Below are 21,049 nucleotides of genomic sequence, written 5' to 3' on the forward strand. Positions count from 1 at the left end.
ACACACAAAAACACACCACACCACACCAAACACACACACACACACACACACACATACTCCCCACCCTTCCCCCCCAACAACCACAAGCTCAGATGTTCAACAGTTGTTCCATCCCTGAGCCCAACTCAAGAGATGACTAGATGTGCAAATGCATATACAGTTGTAGCTCTTTGAGAAGGCATGCAAGAGTGGGGAGATTTGATTAACCAATACCAAGTCCTAGCTGATGGAGCCCTACCCTAAAACACACACACGCTGGTCCCCCGTTTTCCCAAGTATCTCTGTGCAGTCAGACCTTTCGATTATTTTGTGCCACAAGGGCTGCAATAATTTGCCCCCTCTCTAATTGTCCAAGTGTGACCTCTCCCCAAGGGTTACTGCAGCTAGTGTAGTCAGCACTGCCACTACTTGGGTGGGGGGCACCTAACCGAAATTCCCACCGGCTAGGTACAAGGTCATCAAGGTTCTCATTAGCAGCTTTGATAMATTCCTTGTATATTATGCTCACCCATCAGGGGGCTTTGGCTTTGTTGGACCAACCCTGCCAGGCAGGAGCAGACTCTTGAGGTGCCAGTGCTGCTTTAGTGGGTCTCTGACCGTGGGTCTTGGCTGCGTATCGGCTACTTGCATTAGGACTATAAAACAAATATGGACTTCTCCTTAGTGTGTGGTTCGCTCAGGTGGGTGTCTAGGGTATAGGGTTGGGGACCGTTCCATCATGATAGGACAATGAATGAATAAACTATATTTATAATTTATTTTAAAATGAATAACCCATATCTGCACAAAATTGAAGGCTCCACTACTTTTGTGTGGATGCCCTTTTTGGGCGTGTCTGTACAGCTGGCACAGTGTTTGTGTGTTACAGAGTGTGTTACAGTACATTTTACAGCCTCAATAACGGTAAAACCGCTGTGGTAAAAGTAACGTAATCGTAATCGGTCCATAGCTCAAGCCAACTAACTGTAGTATGACATACATGTGACAAAACATTGTGACACAGGATGGGACTTTTGGGGATGTTGGGAAAATAGGACAGTGACATGAACTACTTTTTCCCTGCCTTATTTTCCATCCATAGTGTTTGTAGTTTATAGGGTTTCCACTAGTTGACAGTCAACTGTGTGAAGTACCTTTTTAGCTCTTCAGTGACCCTGACCTAAGTTTTTAGGTGTGACCTACCAAGTACCCAGCCAGTGATTAACACAGGTAACTAAGGGTGATGTCTGGATTGGATACAGCTCATGTCAAATTGAAGTTGGAAAATATAGCATTTTTGCTAACCCTAACCTAATTCTCCTTACCTACTTTTATTCTCCTAACCTGCTGCGTAGGTTCTCCTAACCTGCTACGAAAAGTCAATTTTAAATAAGCTGTATTCTATCCAGTCAAAACCATAACTAAGTACTGTGGATAGTGCCACCATTACCAACAGGCCCTTTGGATTTCTAGAAATGACTGACATAGTATAGTATAGTGTCTATACTTGTGCTTCAGAAGACGTACTGCATTAAGGTATTATAACATCTTTAGTCTCTTGCCACACACTGTTTAGTAGGAAAATGGATTGTCCTTTTTGACATTGAAGACAGTGCATGGGAACTGGGAAGCACTTATAGTGGGAAGAGACAGGGCAGAGGCCAATCATGATTCTAGTGCTGATTATTGAAAAGGCATGTGACTGGTGGCCTTAAGGCACCAGTTTCTTTATCTAAGAGGAAAGTGTGAGGACATGGACCTCCCCTTGTCCATTAAAGAAGGAAATGTATGCATGCGCGTGTGTGTGTGTGTGTGCGTGCGTGTGATGTGTGTGTTGGCCTGCGTCTCTGCCTGCCTGTGTCTGTGTGTTAAGGCTGGGTGGATGTTATCATTGAGATTGTGCTTCCCTGTCCCCCTTGTTTCCTCCATATTTGCTGATCCCGTTCATCCGGGAAAAAGGCACTGTACCGGAATGTCCTCTGAATTAGCCGAGGGAGAGAGGAGAGAGAGAGAACGAAGAGAGAGAGAAGAGAGAGAGAGAGAGAGAGAGAGAGAAGAGAGAGAGGAGAGAGAGAGGAGAGAGAGAGAGAGAGAGAGAGAGAGAGAGAGGAGAGAGAGAGAGAGAGAGAAGAGAGAGAGAGAGAGAGAGGAGTGAGAGGAGAGAGAGAGAGAGAGAGAGAGAGAGAGAGAGAGAGAGAGAGAAAAGAAAGGTTTTATGTTGTGTGAATTGTTAGATATTACTGCACTGTTGGAGCTAGAMACACAAGCATTTTGCTACACCCGCAATAACATCTGCTAAACATGTGTATGTGACAAAATAACATTTGATTTGATTAGAGATATAAAGAGAGATAATGATACTCTAGGTCAGCTTGCTCTGCAATTCACTAGCCACAGGGCATGTGGCATGGTAGTATAGGAGGTCTTTGACATCTCTGGGTCTGTAGGCGTTTGACACAGAGGGCAAGAGGAAGATGACTGTGGAAAAGGACTATTAGTTCTCTAAGTTCTGATGTGTTTGCCCAGTCCTGCTTCCTCTCAGTAGTGCAGGACAATGTCTGTCCAACTAACAGTAGTCTATAGCTTGTCACTCAGACTCAGGGCACTCTCCAGCCCAGAGATGTGTGTCAGAGATGGAGTGGCTGTGTCTGTGGGAAGATACGAAGCTAACAGTTTGCGAATGAAAATGCTCCAATACATACAACTATTGTGGATACAACGAGAAAAGGTTTGTGATCCGCACGTTGGTTTTGAAACCTTGTCTTCTGACCACGTTAAAGCAGTAGGATAATATGTTGATTCTAACGCGACTCACAATTTAGATGACTGGCCCGACTGGGTGATTATAGCCCTCAAAGGTACTTTTACAGGTGGTGACCATCAGTCAGTCGAACTTGGCGTCTCGACTGTGTTGCTATGACAACACGATTATGAGTGTGTGAGTGCATTAAGCCCCAATCTAGTGTTAAAGCTGCTTTCTGCCGGAAAGTTAATGATCTACCCATGGCCTTTCGCCTGTGGTCACCATACGTGTCCTTAAACTGTGGCGAGTCACACTTACCAACTAATGGCCATTAATTAGGTGACATTGAATAAAGTGGGAAAAAGTGAAGCTGATGGCATGTCATGAAGCTGATGTGCATTATTTGCTGTATTTGCTTGTCATAAATAGAACTTTACACTGTCATAAGCMTGACATAACAGATACCATTAATAACCATTTCTGTCAGGATATGACACCTCTAACAACCTTTATTCATATTTGTTTTATACCCAAATAAGTTTCTTTAATAGACATGATTTGCGTTATATTGTATACAATAAAACGAAGGCCTAGAAGAGGACCTACAATGACGTTTCTAACATGGTTTCAGTGTCTGATGTGGTCTCATAAGCAACCATGACGTCCAATTGCGTAATCTTGTCACTAGGGAGGTAGTCACATGACTTCAAAGGCTCTACGTTGTCAGGGAAACAGTAAAAAGGTCAGTGTCATGTTTACCCAAGATTGTGCTTGTTTGTGTAGTGGTTGTGAATGTTGTCACAATGTTAGGGGCTAGTCGTTTTGTATATTAGCTATCTCCCCACTGAACATCATCTGTGGAGTGGAACATTCATTTAAGTCAATAAACCATTATTATAAAGACCTCTGGCTCAGTTTTGAGATTGATTAAGATTTGAGACGAGAATTGAGTGAGTCGATTCCTGAATGCTAAACGAATCAATATGGAGCATACCGAAGACAACGACTAGCAGGAAAATCTTTAGCCTCTATAAGTAAAATATGCTTTTGAAATCCTGATGGAATTCCCTCAGTTGAACCAACGTAACAACAGCACCAAACCCTGTCAGCAATGGTTTCGCTGACTGGTGACATTATGTTATGGCATATTTGTGTTCGTCCGGATTGGCTGGAGGCTGAGACAGAAAAGAGAGGGGTAGATTAAATGGATAGAAGGAGAGAGAGAATAGGGAGATAAGGGRACAGAGAGAAAAAAAGARAAGAAGAGAGGAGACCGAGAGAAGTAGGCGAGGGWGCACTAGTTGTCCCTAATCGAGTGAGAGGCATCACGGTTGGGTGACCTCGCCAGCCTCACATGGATAGTTATGTAACGKCTCTTTGGGGGGTGGTGTGTTAGCCCTTCGCTCATCTCCCACCCAGTAGAGTAAAAATACTGGAATGGCATGCCGAAAGCGAGCATACACATCATGCTTATACAAAATGCATGATGTGTGTATGCGCCAGTCCCATTGGGGAGCTGGTTTGAAACCACCCATCTCACATTGAAAGGAAGCATGCCTAAGTACAGCAATACCAAGGGAAGCCTTATTACAATGAGGGCAGGTGTATTTAATGGATAGTTGGTAACCACATGAGTACCGGTATACCAGAGAATTGTCATTCTATTCTGATAACAGTATACAMATTTTCTATATGCAATTTGTTATCATCATCATCATCATCTCTCTTTCTTCCCTCTTCTCCCTTTCTCTCTCTCTCTGTTTCTCTCCCTCWCTGTTTCTCTCTCTTTCCCCCTCCCTGCAGCTGGGCTTTGCTGACCTCAACATGGCGGAGTTTGCTGGCTCAGGCTCCACCGTGCACTGCTGTATTCTCGAGGGCTACGACACCAAGAACACTCGACAGGATAACTCCATTCTCAAGGTAACCACACACACACACACACACACGTTCACATGAGCTCATCGAAGCCCCATGTGCAAAGACATGTCCTCTGCACTCTGCACAGAGAGATCAAGGCCATGCTGAGACTTGTTCAGGTTGAATGAACGGTTAGCTTTCCCACTAGGCATTTAGAGTGGACAGTTATTTGCACAGTAAATGGATGAATAGACTGATCTTGCCAGGTGCCACTCTTTTGGCTTATTTTTAACCTGACGGTTTTTATCAAACTTACTCACATAGCTACCGTACGTGCTGTAGTTTTGAATGCAATGAGGGGAAAAAAACAGTAGTTGAAGTGTTCTGTTGTAACATTTTACAATAATATCAATAAAGATGATGTATGATAATAATTATAATATTGTTGTCTATTTTCTAGGTTACTATTGGATTCACACTTTTGTCAGGAGATCCCTGCTTTAAAACGTGAGTTGGACCTCTGGCGCCACCTTTTGGCCAAAATCGATATCATAAAGTAAATCACCTCAGATTCTGGAAAGTCAGGATTTCCTCCTTTTACTCTCTTTCACTCTCATCCCAAAGAGTTTTCCTCACTCATTGTCTTTTCTGTCTTTTGGGGCTCTTGGTTAAAATTATATAAAATACGATCCAATTAATGTGTGTATTTAGTGCTTACTATGATTACTTCATAATATAACTACGAAATGATTGAATGGTTTATTTTTATTTGACCTTTGATCCTGTAGGCCCCCCAGCACTGCCAAGTCCGTCTCTATCCCGGGCCAGGACCCCTCCCTGCAGCTGGACTGTAAGGGCGAGGGTACCGATGCCAACTATAACCCTCCCCCAGGGAGCGTCACCAGGACATCATCAGGACGGCCCCTCAAACCCAGACTCCCCTCAGCTCCCCTCAACTCTGGTACGACAGTGAATCACATCTGATTGCTGAAACTTTATTAATGGGCCAATCTGCAGTTCAAACAAAAACAAAGCCCAAAAAATATATATACCCAATGCAGATTTTCACTTTAATTTATTATCAATTATATTATATTAGCAATTTAATCGTTTATTTGTGTATTTTTTAATAAGTTGACTCTCCTGTTGTCCATGTGGGACACCATTTGTTGAATTTCATGCCACAGAAGCTAACATCATCTTGTGTGTTGTGTTGTGGCTCCAGGTCTACCTAGGGAGCAGTTGGAGCAGAACCTGTCCAACCCAGATGAAGTGTTTCACACAGGACACTCCCGGAACTCCAGCTACGCCAGCCAGCAGAGCAAGATATCAGGTCAGTTAACTTCTTTAAGATTGCCAAACTTACTATTGTGTATGTTGGCAGGAGTAGGGTGAAGTGGCCCCTAGGCTCTGATTTTGGATCAGATTGGCATTTTCCCCACTAATGGTTAAGGTTAGGATTGGTGGAGGGGAAGCTGATTGTAGATCTGTACCAAGGGGAATTTTTGCCCTGGAGCATGTTGCCACAGGGCCATAGCTACTCAAGTCCCCCGTACCGTCACCCGTCCTGTCACCCCCCCCAAAAAAATGCACTGACTTTCTTTATAACTACTACTTTATTGAGGGAAAATGTACTTGCTACGACTGTGATATGTGGTTCTCTCGCCCAGCTWTCATAAGATGAATGCACAAATTGTAAGTCACTTTGGATAAGAGCGTCTGCTAAATGTAAAAATGTAAGTCAGGGCGTTCATCTTAGCCTTGGACTAACTCAATTTGGTTTGATTGAGTTGATCTAAACGATTCCTTGATTTCATGACTGGGGAGGAGAATGATGGATAAATAATATCTGTCACAGGGTTATATGACAATCCTGTGTGTGTATGCGCGTGCCAATGTGTACTGTTTGTGCGTACACGTGCATCTGTACTGTATGTGCATGCACAGTGTGTGTATGGGGGTCTGATTTACTTGTATGCCCTCCCCTTCTCTCCCAGGCTACAGCATGGAACACTCTCGCTCCTCCAGCTTGACAGACCTCACCCACCGCCGCAATGCCTCAACCAGCAGCAGTACCTCCGGGAGCCTGGGCACCCCTACCCAGACCCCCCACGTCTTCGCCCACCCCCTCGCAGCAGACCCCCAGACACCAGGAGAGCCAGGCACCAAGCCTGAGAGACCCATACGGCCCCTACGCCCTGTCCTGCTCTCCAATAGACCCTCCAGGCAAGCCACAGCACACGCACACATACACACAGACACACATTTATATTTTTCGAGGTCATTACATTTATTCACAAATATCCAATCTGTTGCTGGGTTGCTGGTTACTTTTCCGCAGTAATATATCGAACCCTGTTTCGGCGTACCGTGTCAAATAGATACGCGTCAAAGAACATTATTTGACATGTCATATAATGAGACTACTACGACCTAAAAAGCATTTGATAGTAATAGCCTTGCTCAGGTGTTACTGGTTAACTGCACCACAATCACTGATGACTGAGAAAGCCTCGATCAGGTGTTGTTGGTTAACCATGTCATGTGACCTGCCAGGAGGAAGAAGGACTCTGTGGAAAGCCACCCCACCTGGGTGGACGACACGCGCATCGACGCCGACGACATTGTGGACAAAATCATCCAGAGCCAGAACTTTGCTGATGTCAACAACCACAAAGAAGGTATGCGGAGGGGAGTAGCCATGATGGAACGGTGAAGACTAGTTGTGAAGATTGTGTATTTATTTTGTATATTTTTTTTACCTTTATTTAACTAGGCAAATCAGTTAAGAACAAATTCTTATTTACAATGATGGCCTACCCCGGCCAAACCCTAACCCAGACGACGCTGGCCCAATTGTGTTGATGGAATAGCTCGTAGAAAATGACCACACAAGTGATAACGTTGTGCTTCTCGATCTTCTTCTCACTATTTTATCCTATACCTATTTTATCCCTCTGTGTGCCCTCTCTCTCTTTCTTGTCTTTCATTCCTGCTTCCACACAYAGACAGCAACCTCAGATTGTTTGTCAGCAAAGATGGGACTACAGCCCTGAGTGGGACACAGCTGGGAAACAGGTGATTTGTGCATGCAAGATTATCTGTGTGTAGTATGTTATGAGGATCCAGAACATATAATTTGTTAAGGTAATAAAATAAAGAATTTAACCCCTTCCTCTTTTTATGTGTTTGCTGTAGGGTGATTGCTGGTGCCTTTGAGCCAGTAGTGATCGAGAGCCACTAACGATGAAGATGGATGGATGTCAAATCACTCTAACCCCCCCCTCCCTGTCTCACTCATTCTCTCAGCTGGTGGGCAAAGGGTACATGAGGGACACTGAAGACAACTCCACTGTTTTGAACTGTTTTGTGTGTGTGTGTGTGTGTGTGTGNTGTGTGTGTGTGTGTGTGTGTGTGTGTGTGTGTGTGTGTGTGTGTGTGTGTGTGTGTGTGTGTGTGTGTGTGTGTGTGTGTGTGTGCACAAATGCACATACGACTGGCTTCGTTTTGATATACACCACTTCAACAAACACCACTATACAACAGACATTTAATCAGACATTTAAGCAGATATTTAAGGTGATGTAGGTGGGAGGTGTGACGTATGAATAATCTATTAATGTAGAAAAGCTTTTAAATCGATGCTTTCATCTGGGGGACCGTAGGAGTGAAGTGTGCAAAGTACTTGATAGAGAGAGAAATGGGAAACCATCGCATCGTGGAAATTGTAGTGCAACACTGAAAATCAGGAAAAGGCATTGGAGTCAAATGTGGCTGCCTCAAGTTGGAACATTATGGTTTACCCTATGTGTATAATTTTGTGTATCAATTCAAGTGAGGGGAGCGTGCTAAAACCAAGAAAGATGTGGATAAATTGAACAGACCATTTGAACTAGGCTTCAATGGGTGGTTTTCAATGTGAAATGTTCTATTTTCGATGAACCCCTTGCAATCCTCAGATTCCAGAACAACAGTACTAGACCTGGGGTCAAAGTTACTGTATAGCCCAAATAACCCATGTTATAGAATTATAAAGTTATAGAATGTTATAGAATATATGCATATAAATATGTAATATGACAATAGATAATGTTTATATACGGACCTGAGAACGAGAAATGTGTGCACATATGGCTGGCCATATGCAACTGTACATACTGCCATTGTCTATGTGTGATTCATCAATTACTCTCGGTAAATGCAGGTAGAGTTGGTAATTGATTAGTCTAGTCTACGCCCTTGGTCTTCTCCTCCCTTGGGTCTTTTACATAGTCTGCTTTACGTCCTTAAAGTAAAATACTATCCTGAAGTTCACCAGCTGGCTTGGTGACTATACTGTAAAAGTAGGAAAATCAGACTCAACTTTTCTTGGTTCCTCTATTTTTGTTGTTAGTCATGTGTCTGTCTCAGGATATATGGATGGTGGGTTTCCCTGTACTGTTTTGTCCCTGGCCTGTCACTCATCTGTCATGTACGTCAGACCTAATTGATTTGAGTCACCACGCCCATGACATCAGTCCCTGTTCTCAAGGACAGGAGCTGTCCGTTACCAGGTTTCTGGGATGATTATAAAACTCTTCTTGAGCTGCAAAAAAAGCACTTTTGGATTGGTGTTCTCAACAAACCAATGTTTACAGTGTGACGCAAAAGGAAACTCGACCGCATATTATTTCAAACTTGCTTTCTCGCTGCAAGGGAAGAGTATTGTTTTTTTAAACCTGGTTACTGATTTTGATTGAATTGGGGCCCATAATATGTTAAGTTACTGAAGTGGGGTACTAAAGTTAGCCAGCTAACTTCACAATCCTTCTTTGTGAAATACTTTCGATGTGGCCTTGGCTATATGAGCTGTCCAACGGTTGCCGTTCCACTTAAGTCGCAATATCACCCGAGATGTTGCCTCGTTATCAAGCAAAATCAACTTACAAGTGAATAAGGGCTCTAATGATACAACTGACAGTATCTGGTCATCTTCTCCAAAATGACCWAGCTATTCTATTTCCTGGGGGGAAATGTAATTTCATTTCTGTCGCCCCCGGATTTTGAATGTGTCAGAAGAACATTGCATTGTAGGTATGGTGTAGTCAGAGCCAATCAGAGCCAATGAGTCAGTCTCATGCAGCTGCCCCATGTGGCACAATGCACCTGGTGTGCACTGGCTAACAATGGAGGGTTTTCAGAAGAAGCTCCACCCTCATCCCCAAATGACAATGTCCTTTTGTATGCGTGCTTGTGCCTGTGTGCCTGCACACGTCTTTGCGAGGGACGGAGAGGGAACGAGAATGTGTGAGTTTGTGTGTAAACGTCTGCATATTGTGCGTGTGTATGTCCGTGTGTGCATGTGTGCGTCTGTCTGTGCACGCGTGTTTGTGCATGTGTGTATGTCTGTGCTGCAAATGTATGTGCGTGTGCAAGTCGAATTGTTTATGTGTGCTGAGATCAAAACAGCTTGCCACTCGCCTGTCTTACGGTTCTTGACCCCTGAGTATCCTTTCAGTTGACCTGAGTCCTCAGCGGGAAAACGGACCTAATGCTTAGCCTGTCTTTTCGCCCTTAGTCTGCTCAATTAAAATGTCTTTCAAAGGAAAAAGTGATCATGGGCTTTTATCTACACACRTGTAGCCTCAACATACTGTATCTTCCTAACAAGGATGTGTTTTATTTACACCACGCCAGACATTCATAGCATACTGAGATTTGACATTCAGAGGCATAGAGAGAAAATGTCCAAAATCCTGGCCCTTGAAAAAATAAAATTTGTATTTTTGTGCTGTTGCAATGCGCTTTTGTTTTTGTTTCACTCTCCAATGTGCATCATTGTCGTTGTAGATGTTGCTGTGCATACTGTATGGGTGTACTCTATGTCCTTGAGAAAAAGGAAACATTAAATGCATAAGCTAAAACTCCTCTGACATGAATACACACGCATGGGAAAATGTTAACGACACAGACATTGTTYTTAGCTTTATTTGAATGTGTCAAATTGATGTGGACCATTCACCTCTATTTTATTAACTTGATATAAGTAAGACACTGAATCTGTGTATTTTAACAGGGGCTTTACAGCAAAAAGACTATCTTTCACTCTGCCTCTCATTACATTACACTGTCTCTTAGTAGTATAATAATCATTTGTATTAATGATAAACTGATAATAGTTCTAATGTCAAACACTTAATTCATATTTTAGTTTTTTGTATTTCCAAACCAGCTGGCTGGTTTACTTTTTGTATGCAGCAGAGATGTATTGGAAAACCTGTGCTATTCTTTGTAACACAAAAAAAAATTGTATACAATTTACTTTTTGTTTTTGGTCTACTCTAGAGTTAAAATAATTGATGTTTCTGATTCTCCTGCTACTGATTTTATGTGTACAAGAGGGCTTGTTGTATAATCCTTGTATTGGGTTCTGTTTTCCTACGTACTTGACTGTTTGTAACCAGAGTAGAACCATGTTAACATGAGGTTCTGCTGCCATGAATGGAGCGCCAAGGATTTTATCCTGCATATTGGAAATATGAATGAATCAACACAGGGTGAGATTTCTCTGGTGCAACACATCATCAGATATTTGTCATTGCANAAGACTATCTTTCACTCTGCCTCTCATTACATTACACTGTCTCTTAGTAGTATAATAATCATTTGTATTAATGATAAACTGATAATAGTTCTAATTGAATGGGGACCAGATATGCTATTCCTAGATTCATAACAGCACATAGGTCTGGGCAACTATTTTGACCTAACATTTGACCTATTTTAATTATTTAACCTTCATTTTATACCCCTTATTTTGTCATCTTYGTAAATTGATTTTAAAACTATGCACACGAGTCCAAGACTCTCCGAGAGGTCCACCCAAACTCATGACCTTGATTAAGAATAAAGATGAGATTTTTATCATTTAAAAAACAACATTTAATGAATTTATATCAATAGACTATTGAAATTACAATTTTTATGAATTTCCAGAATTATTGTGAGATATTTCTTTTACACAAACTTACAGGCATTGCGCCAAAGTTTTCTCATCTTAATGTTTTTATTCTTTAAATTCACATGTGGAGGTACACTGTTACATGATGAATTGGAACTATATTTCTACACACTATTCTAATGTTTCCTATTTTAGATTGTAAATGTCTAGTTGAACAGTGTAAATGTCATATTTTGTGGAAATAAAACTATTGTTGGGCATCTGAAAAACTTTTGGGCTGATTTATTACAAATCCATAATACAATGTAGCTCAGAATTTCATATAGGAGTCTATACCTCGGTGATGATCATGCTGTTACTTTGACTCCATCTGTGTAGTGGAAATATGTCTGAGTTACATGTGTACACTAGCATCTCAAGGACACACCCATCACTTACATGTGATCGAGATTTCAGGTCATGACTCCTCCAGCTGGTACAACTATGACAAGATGTTGGGTGGCCACATTCACATTTACGAAGGAGGATGTTGAAATAGATTCATAGGTGGTAATAGYCTACTAATTTGAGAGGTAACCCAACAGCAAATGGCAGTGATGGAAAAAGTACCCATATTTTCATACTTGAGTAAAAGTAAAGATACCTTAATAGAAAGTTACTCAAGTAAAAGTGAAAGTCACCCAGTAAAATATTACTTGAGTAAAAGTCTAAAAGTATTTGCAGTGGTGGAAAAAGTACCCAATTGTCATACTTGAGTAAAAGTAAAGATACCGTAATAAAAAATGACTCAAGTAAAAGTGACGCAGTAAATTACTACTTGAGTAAAAGTCTAAAAGTATTTGGTTTAAAATACACTTAAGTATCAATAGTAAATGTAATTGCTAAACTGTACCTAAGTATCAAAAGTAAAAGTATAAATAATTTCAAATKTCTTATATTAAGCAAATCAGATGGCAAAATGTTCTAGATTTTTTATTTATGTATAGCTAGGTGCACACTCCAACACCCAGACATMATTTACAAACTAAGCATGTGTGTTTAGTGAGTCCACCAGATCAAAGGCAGGGGATGACCAGTGATGTTCTCTTGATAAGTGTGTGAATTGGACCATTTTCCTGTCCTACTAAGCATTCAAAATGTAACAAGTACATTTGTGTGTCAGGGAAAATTTATGGAGTAAAAAGTACATCATTTTCTTTAGGAATGCAGTGAAGTAAAAGTAAAAGTTGTAACAAATATGAATAGTAAAGTAAAGTCCAGATACCCCCCAAAACTACTTAGGTAGTACTTTAAAGTATTTGTATTTAAGTACTTTACACCACTGACAAACGGAAGAACAGTAATGTATGTAGCAGGCCTAATAGTAAATTATGATAACATAATTATTTTCAATTTGAATCACCATTTGGCAAGGCGCTCTAGTCTGCCTGACTTGTACAGAAAACCTTAATAGATGCTGGCATACAACCAAAGATTGGGAAACCTTTTTAAACAACTACAACTCCCAAGAAAACCATGTATAYAGCGTGACCCTGTATATAGCTTACTTACTTTCTCGTGGTCATCTTATTTCTATTCATTATGTGTTTTTGTTCTACTTAACTTTTTCGTTATAGTACTACTGATATTGATTACTGCATCGTTGCGAAAGATCATGCAAGAAAGGCATTTCACTGTAATGGGCACGTGACAATGAAAAAAAAAGTTATTACACATCCGGGTCACCTCGCAGTTTACGGAAGTGAATCATACGCGGAAACAACACGTCAGAAATGGTGAGAGAAATGTACAAAGTTGTGATTTACCCTGCATAATGCTGCSATTTTTATTTATATCCACAAATATATTTAATTATATACGAATTAGCTGGTAAAATGTCGTTAGGGAAGCTCCAGAGACCAAGTCAAAGCCAGAAAAGGTGTATGCTAAACTGAATTAGCTAGCTAGCTTCCTAGATAATCTCTCAAACYTGTCTGTACTGTATGGTAGTTCCAGCAATCTATCACACTATTGTCTTTTTTGTGTCATGCCTGGTTAATKTTATCACCTGGCCAGATTGTCAAATGAAACTTCGTAGTGTTAGCTAGTTTGCCTGGTTAGCTATATGAATCACCTTATACTTATAGCTATCTAGCCATGCGTACTAAGTGTTCTTATTATTAGTAATAATAGCTATTCATATGATGCATTAGCTATTTTTAACCTCACACTCATACRTTTGGTCTTAATTTCTTGTAGGCCACAGGGGAAGACCAAGCAGTTGGCATGGGCCTTGTTGGCTTCAGCCTCCTGTTGTTTACATACTACACMATATGGGTAATCATTCTGGTAGGTAATTTATAGCCTAGATCTGCTATTCTGGTCCAAGATCTGTTTGTGCTGTTTTGCCAACACCTGCCATGGTAGACCAATGATTTTCCAARACAGCACAATCCATTCTGGGACCAGGCTATAGATTAGATCTACAATTAAACTTGTTGCCTGAAATTGTTTTTGTGTCCACTGACTAACTTGACTGATAATGTACCTTTTCCAGCCGTTCGTGGACAGCGATCATGTGGTCCACCAGTATTTTCTTCAACGGGAGTATTCTGTGATTCTACCTGGGATCGCAGCATTGATACTGCTGCTCAGTGTAGGTGAGTTCTGGAATGCTACATTGGATGGGTTCTAGTCCAGTGTTTTGGTCCCTTCCCTGTTCCCTGCCTCCAGCCTGTAGATCTGAAAGAACTGGATAGACATAGGATCTATGTATTCTAGGGCATTCTGTTTGTTCACAACGATCTCCCTGAGCTAGTTGCTGCTGTGATGTCTATCTGGTGGTCTACAAATCACCAGAACTTAAAGTGGTACTGACAGTGTTTTAACTACTTTGCTAATATGAAACAAACATATTATCAGTCAAAAATATCAAATTCCCAGTTTATGCTTTGAAACCAAYTCAATATGAGGTTTTAAAAAGAGGTTATATTTGAGTCAAAATTCCATGACATACAGTAATGCATTGTTGGCAAAATAGATGAATGCAGTTCAATACATGATTAATATAATTCACCAATACATTTCYTGGTAGTCTAAAAAATATTGCTATCAGGTTGTAAATCACRGCTAGCCTGGCACATTGTTTGCTGCCTCCACCCATTCGGGATGCTCTGTTTYAGTTTTCATTACAGAAATRTTTTTKGGGGGAAATGGACGACTGTAACTGGGAATGTCAGTACAATCAAACTAGCRAGGGAAAAGTCAGTCATAACGTGGGTAAGAGGCTAGCACACGTGTCAAACACAAGGCCCGCAGTCTGAATATTACGCACAAGTGAGTATAAATGAGTCAGTCGAGTCATCTACTTTAGGAAATTACTGCCTKATGTGGTTGCATAGGTGAATTCAACTTCAATTGCGCTGCATTTGTGTTCCATTTACAGCACACAGTGGAGGGATAGAGTACAGACACATGCCACAGTCCTAGCTAGGCTACTAAATTGTTGCTGTCTGGTTTCGTTTTTTAAAGCTTGACAATGAATAACTCAAAAACAACATGCAACAAAACACCATGCAAAGGAAAAACATGTAGGCCTATTAGAGCAAAATCAGAGCAGTAGCCTAGGCTGGCTATTAAACTACAATACGTTTTGAGTGCACCATACAGCAATGCTGCATTTAACCACACCGGTGATCCATGCAGTGCAAAAAAATAAATAAACATGTTTTAAGTTTAAATGTTACAACAGCTTATAGCTATGTTTTTGTTATTAAATACTTTTTGATTAAGGTCGCAGCATATTATGCAAGCCTAGCAGCAAATTCAGGACAAATATTATTTATCTTTTTTGTTTTAATGTTAAAATGCTATATACAGTGGACATTATAAAGGGCCATATTTTTTTCCAAATAATACAGTGGCCGGGTTGGTTCGCAGTTCCAAGTTTCTTTTTTGTAAAAAGAAAAATGGCTTAGTCTGGGCCACGAATTCGTTTTTTTTTTTCAATCTGGCCCATGCACTGATTGAGTTTGACACCCCAAACTCTATTTATGTAGCTAGCTATTTATTTAGCATGCTAAAAATACGGAGCCTAAAGTTAGCTAGCTGCTGGGAGGATGTCATGTTGWTGGAGGAGTGGGTGAGTGACCGACTTTTCCCAATCATACCGTTTTTTGTTGGCTACAGCTAGAGATCACTTTCCTAACTAGCTAACTATGCTGAACTTGAATGACTTATCCTCAGTTAACATATATCTTAGTTGTCAATCACATTTATTTGGCATAGATCAAATGGGTGRGTAGGCAAGTTCCCATTCAGTTGTCAAAATGTGGGTTCTGACAAGCATGCATTGCAGAAGTACGAGCAGGCTACTATTCCCCATCGTTTATCAGTGCAATTTTGAAGGCCAACTAGCTGAAAAAGTTTGAGAGGGTTTATCTAATGTTCTCTCATTAGCAGGGATGCACAATAGCCCCCTTTCGTCGTTTTGAATCCAAAATAGGTGACATAGCTTTGTGATTAGTGTAGGTCCGATGAGAAAAGTTTGGGAGGGAGGTGGTTTGGATCACTACTGGCTGTAAGCGGACGAGTAATGCGCGTTTGGAGCAATACTGGCTGTATCCAAGGCTCAGCCAATCGTTTACATAACAACAGAATGCAAGAATGCAGCGCAGCAAGCGACTGAAGAGAGAAGAGAAAACCAATTTGCTAGTTACAGCATCAGCGCGCGCTCTGGTAAGACAGCATAGAGTAGAAAGGCAGTTACAGCAGCGCGTCTCCTGAACGACAATGAAGAGGTAACGTTAGAAGCCTGACCACGGAGACGGGGGTGAGAAGGTGATGAGAAGGTGATAAAGAGTACTTCATGAGCTGTAACCGAAAAACAACTGGGATTTGGAAAGTTTGAGGTGAGGGAGAAAGTGTGGTGGAACAAGTATTAGCATTGTTAAGTATCTTGCTAGCTGGATCGAATTCTCCGTTAACTAACCAGAGAAATGTTGCGCAACATTAGCCAACTCATCTGATAAAAAGTTTATGGTGTGACAATTAGCTTGCTAATAGTCAGACAGCTAGCTAACGTTACAACATCAGATGAGCTAACATTAGTAACCTAACCAATTCGCTTATAAGAAATCCCTCTATGCCCTCCGACAAACGATCAAACAGGCAAAGCATCAATACAAGACTAAGATCAAGTCGTACTACACCGGCTCTGACGCTCGTCGGATGTGGCAGGACCTGCAAACCATTAGACTACAAAGGGAAGCAAAGCTGAGAGCTGCCCAGTGACACAAGCCTACCGGTTCAGCTAAACTACTTTATGCTCACTTCGAGGGAAATAACACTGAAACATGCATGAGAGCACCAGCTGTACCGGAAGACTGTGTGATCATGCTCTCCGCAGCCGATGTGAGTAAGACCTTTAGATARGTCAACATTCACAAGGCCGCAGGGCCAGACGGATTACCAGGACGTGTACGGCGAGCATGCACTGACCAACTAGCAAGTGTCTTCACTGACATTTTCAACCTCTCCCTGTCCGAGTCTGTAATACCAACATGTTTTAAGCAGACCACCACAGTGCCTGTGCCCGTGCCCAAGAACACTAAGGTAACCTGCCTAAATGACTACCGACCCYGTAGCACTCACGTCTGTAGCCATGAAATGCTTTGAAAGGCTGGTCATGGCTCACATCAACACCATCATCCCAGAAACCCTAGACCCACTCAATTTGCATACCGCCCCAACAGATCCACAGATGATGCAATCTCTATTGATGCAATCTCTTTCCCACCTGGACAAAAGGATCACCTATGTGAGAATGCTATTCATTAACTACAGCTCAGCGTTCAACACCATAGTGCCCTCTAAGCTCATCAATAAGCGCAGGACCCTGGGACTAAACACCTCCGTCTGCAACTGGATCCTGGACTTCCTGACGGGCCGCCCCCAGGTGGTAAGGGTAGGTAACAACACATCCGCCACGCTGATCCTCAACTCAGGGGTGTGTGCTCAGCCCTCTCCTGTATTCCCYATTCACTCATGACTGCACGGCCAGGCACGACTCCAACACCATCATTAAGTTTGACAATGACACAACAGTGGTAGGCCTGATCACCGACAACRACGAGACAGCCTATAGGGAGGAGGTCAGAGACCTGGTCGTGTGGTGCCAGGACAACAACCTCTCCCTCAACGTGATCAAGACAAAGGAGATGATGGTGGACTACAGGAAAAAGAGGACCGAGCACGTCCACATTCTCTTCGACGGGGCTGCAGTGGAGCAGGTTGAGAGCTTCAAGTTCCTTGGGTGTCCACATCACAACAAACTAACTTGGTCCAAGCACATCATGACAGTCGTGAAGCGGGCACAACAAAACCTATTCCCCCTCAGGTGAATGAAAATATTTGGCATAGGTTCTCAGATCCTCAAAAGGTTCTACAGCTGCACCATCGAGAGCATCCTGACTGGTTGCATACTGCCTGGTATGGCAATGCTCGGCCTCCGACCGCAAGGCACTACAGAGGGTAGTGCGAATGGCCCAGTACATCACTGGGGCCAAGCTTCCTGCCATCCAGGACCTCTATACCAGGCGGTGTCAGAGGAAGGCCCTGAAAATTGTCAAAGACTCCAGCCACCCTAGTCATAGACTGTTCTCTCTGCTACCACACGGCAAGAGGTACCGGAGCACCAAGTCTAGGTCCAAAAGGCTTCTAAACAGCTTCTACCCCCAAGCCATAAGACTCCTGAACATCTATAAAATGGCTACCCAGACTATTTTCATTGCCCCCCCCCCTCCCTCTCCAACCAACCCTGCCACTCTCTGTTGTCATCTATGCATAGTCACTTCAATTAACTCTACCTACATGTACATACTACCTCAACTAACCGGTGCCCCCACACATTGACTCTGTACCGGCACCCCCCTGTATATATTATTTTTTACTGCTGCTCTTTAATTACTTGTTACTTTTATCTCTTATTCTTATCTATATTTGTTTTAAACTGCACTGTTGGTTAGGGGCTCGTAAGTAAGCATTTCACTAAGGTCTACACCACATTGTATTTGGCACATGTGACTAATAAAATTTGCCTTGTTTTAGTATTAACTGGTATACGACTTGCCGTTCAAGTTATAACGTGTTAGTTGCTTACTGGACCCTGGCAATCTGTGTGAAATGTTAACTAGCTAATGAACTAACCACTATCTGTTAACTAATGTTTTCCCTCTACGGTATGCGGTTAATTTTCAGAATGAGAGAATTAGGTGAAAAATGAGGCGTTGCTTGTTATACATGTGGATTCAGGGATCAAGTGTAGCTGGAGCTGGGCCTGGCTTAAGCTGGATGCCACTATAGAGGTGAAAGGAACACCACACACTTTCCCTCTCTCACTTTTGCTGGCACATTGTAGATGGATGTCCATAGGCAGAATGTGTATAATGTGCAGTGTAGCCCAAAGATATCGTTTTTGTTGTGTTGAACTTGACAGTAACGTGTGTGTGTGTGAGGGTTTTAACTCGGAACGTTATTTTTGCACACGTAGCCTTGTGCACTTGATCGATGTCTATAGAGCAAAAATAGAACTACTTTAAGATGTTTTTTCCCCAAGTGCAATATTTAGATGTGTGTGGTCATAAGCGTTCTATTATAAAGACTGTCATGGCTAACTGCAATATTAGTGTGTTTTTGTTGTTGTTGTCAATACTATTTTTTTTTGCATTAAAGTCTAGGCAACAAATAACATTGGATTGCTTTCTTTAGGTTCACAATAACCACTTTTTTTTATCTTACACAGAGACTGATCATGTAGATCATATTCTTTGTTGTTTAATTAGTTAACCTGCTTTTCCCCCTAGCAGGGATTTTTTTGCATGTTTCAGCCCTTTTTGGGCCCTCACCAGTTTGCATCCCCGCATTAGATTTTAGCGCCTCACTCTGGCTAGCATTAGTTGTTGATGTGCATAGGCAATTRAGGGAAAGCGAGCCTACCTTTTTCATGGTTGTTTGATCAATCGGATTGTGAAGTTCTCAAATGTAAATGACTCCTGTGGTATTAACATAATTGCAGAAATCCATTCAGGTGTATTTTGTTGCTTTTGGCGAATGTGTTATAAAGTTGCGCTGTTGTTGTAAACGTCCAGTCAAAGTGAATGATGGCAGGCCTGTGTCGCAGATGGCTATTTGCTTATAGGTCTGATTGGCTATGGCGCACCGGTCTGCGTAGCCGCCGGTCCTGGACAGATGTTTTTATTTGCTTTTATTTACTGCAGTGTCTATTAATTATACAAACCCACGGTCACTTTCCCACTCCTATATTGCTGTAGAATTTTCACAATTGCCTTACTACACATTTTTTKGGTGAAAATGACCAAATCAAAGTGCTCGCCTGACAGAAAATGTAAAATAAAAAAATGATTTAATGTTGCTAAAATGCTGGCATTTCCACTTTAACTGCAGGTCCATATGCAGTACACACGTTGGTGATTCTGTGTGTGGCATCTACTGTATTTTAGTCTGGCCTTTATGAACAGTGACCATATTATTCTCCTTAAAACAGACATTTTCTTCTCCTCCTCAGGTACCTTCATTGGAGTGGTCACCTGGAAGAATCGCAAGCCTAAGAAGGTGGACTAAGAGGGATGGTGTCACAGAGGTTAGACGCTTGAGGATGTCGAGCTAGAACTGAAGCTACTGTGGCTTCAAAAGAACCTCCCTGGTTCCAACTTTCCAACAGTCCAGCTGAAGAAACTACAAATAAAGTCTGGACTGCTTCTCTGTGACAGCTGATGAAAACATCTAATGACTGAAAGACATAAGATAAGATTTGAAGAGCTGCAAGGGACAAGGGGTCCAAGACTGAGACCAGAAGAATGCGAGTCCAATTCAAGACCAGGATTGTAATTTTGTCAAATAATCATCATCTGGTGTGTGGAACTGTGTGTTTTATTGCAGTGCGCTTGCTGTTAGCCATCTCTTTGAAAATGTGAAACATTGTGTTTTAAAGTGGAACTGACAGCATTTTAGYAACATTACATTTGATTAAAATCTGTTCAGATACACCCCCAGGAAGAATATGACACTTTAAAAAAAAAAGTACACTGAGAAGCGACCACTTAGATATGGTAATTTTCATAAATTCTTAGAATGTTTGGGAATTATGTATACTAGGGCATTTGTGAAAATTCTATAGCAATATAGATTGGGAAAGCAAAAAGTCAGTCACTCACCTACTCTTCCAATGACATGACATCCTCCTAGAAGCTAGCTATCTAGCTAATGTTAGACTGTGTTTTTAACTTGATACATAAAGATACATACTAGCCTATTAGCCACGTTATGACTGACTTGTGATCATTGCCCTTGCTAGTTTGATTGTATTGAAATTCCTCGCCTTAGTTACATTCGTATGTTTTTGTCCAGAATATTGAGTCTTTGAAACTGAAACCGTACATCCTGAATGGAGACACAGAACTATGTACCAGGCCAGCTGTGATGTACAACCTGATAGCAATATAAATGTATTGGTGAATTATACTAATCATGCA

The 21,049-nt window shown here is 41.6% G+C and overlaps 2 protein-coding genes across 4 annotated transcripts in view; both read left to right on the plus strand.

The window, feature by feature from the left end:
- LOC111963782 (early estrogen-induced gene 1 protein) overlaps positions 1-7,965 on the plus strand; it is a 70,672-nt gene extending 62,707 nt beyond the window's left edge. For all 3 annotated transcript variants that reach the window (XM_023987294.3, XM_023987295.2, XM_023987296.2), the window contains 8 exons: positions 4,526-4,642; positions 5,040-5,086; positions 5,368-5,540; positions 5,805-5,912; positions 6,577-6,805; positions 7,136-7,260; positions 7,588-7,657; positions 7,778-7,965. In XM_023987294.3, the coding sequence (XP_023843062.1) occupies positions 4,526-4,642; positions 5,040-5,086; positions 5,368-5,540; positions 5,805-5,912; positions 6,577-6,805; positions 7,136-7,260; positions 7,588-7,657; positions 7,778-7,823 (915 nt within the window). In that variant the 3' untranslated portion in view covers positions 7,824-7,965. The remainder of the gene's footprint in view (positions 1-4,525; positions 4,643-5,039; positions 5,087-5,367; positions 5,541-5,804; positions 5,913-6,576; positions 6,806-7,135; positions 7,261-7,587; positions 7,658-7,777) is intronic.
- A 5,278-nt stretch (positions 7,966-13,243) lies between these two features.
- dpm2 (dolichyl-phosphate mannosyltransferase subunit 2, regulatory) lies at positions 13,244-21,036 on the plus strand. Its single transcript, XM_023987297.2, has 4 exons — positions 13,244-13,294; positions 13,758-13,847; positions 14,056-14,158; positions 20,083-21,036. Exons 1-4 carry the CDS (start codon positions 13,292-13,294, stop codon positions 20,136-20,138), a joined length of 252 nt encoding a protein of 83 aa, XP_023843065.1. The 5' UTR covers positions 13,244-13,291; the 3' UTR covers positions 20,139-21,036.
- Positions 21,037-21,049: the final 13 nt, after the last annotated feature.

The sequence above is a fragment of the Salvelinus sp. IW2-2015 genome, linkage group LG5 (assembly GCF_002910315.2).
Source record: "Salvelinus sp. IW2-2015 linkage group LG5, ASM291031v2, whole genome shotgun sequence".
In the NCBI taxonomy this organism is placed as follows: Eukaryota; Metazoa; Chordata; class Actinopteri; order Salmoniformes; family Salmonidae; genus Salvelinus; species Salvelinus sp. IW2-2015.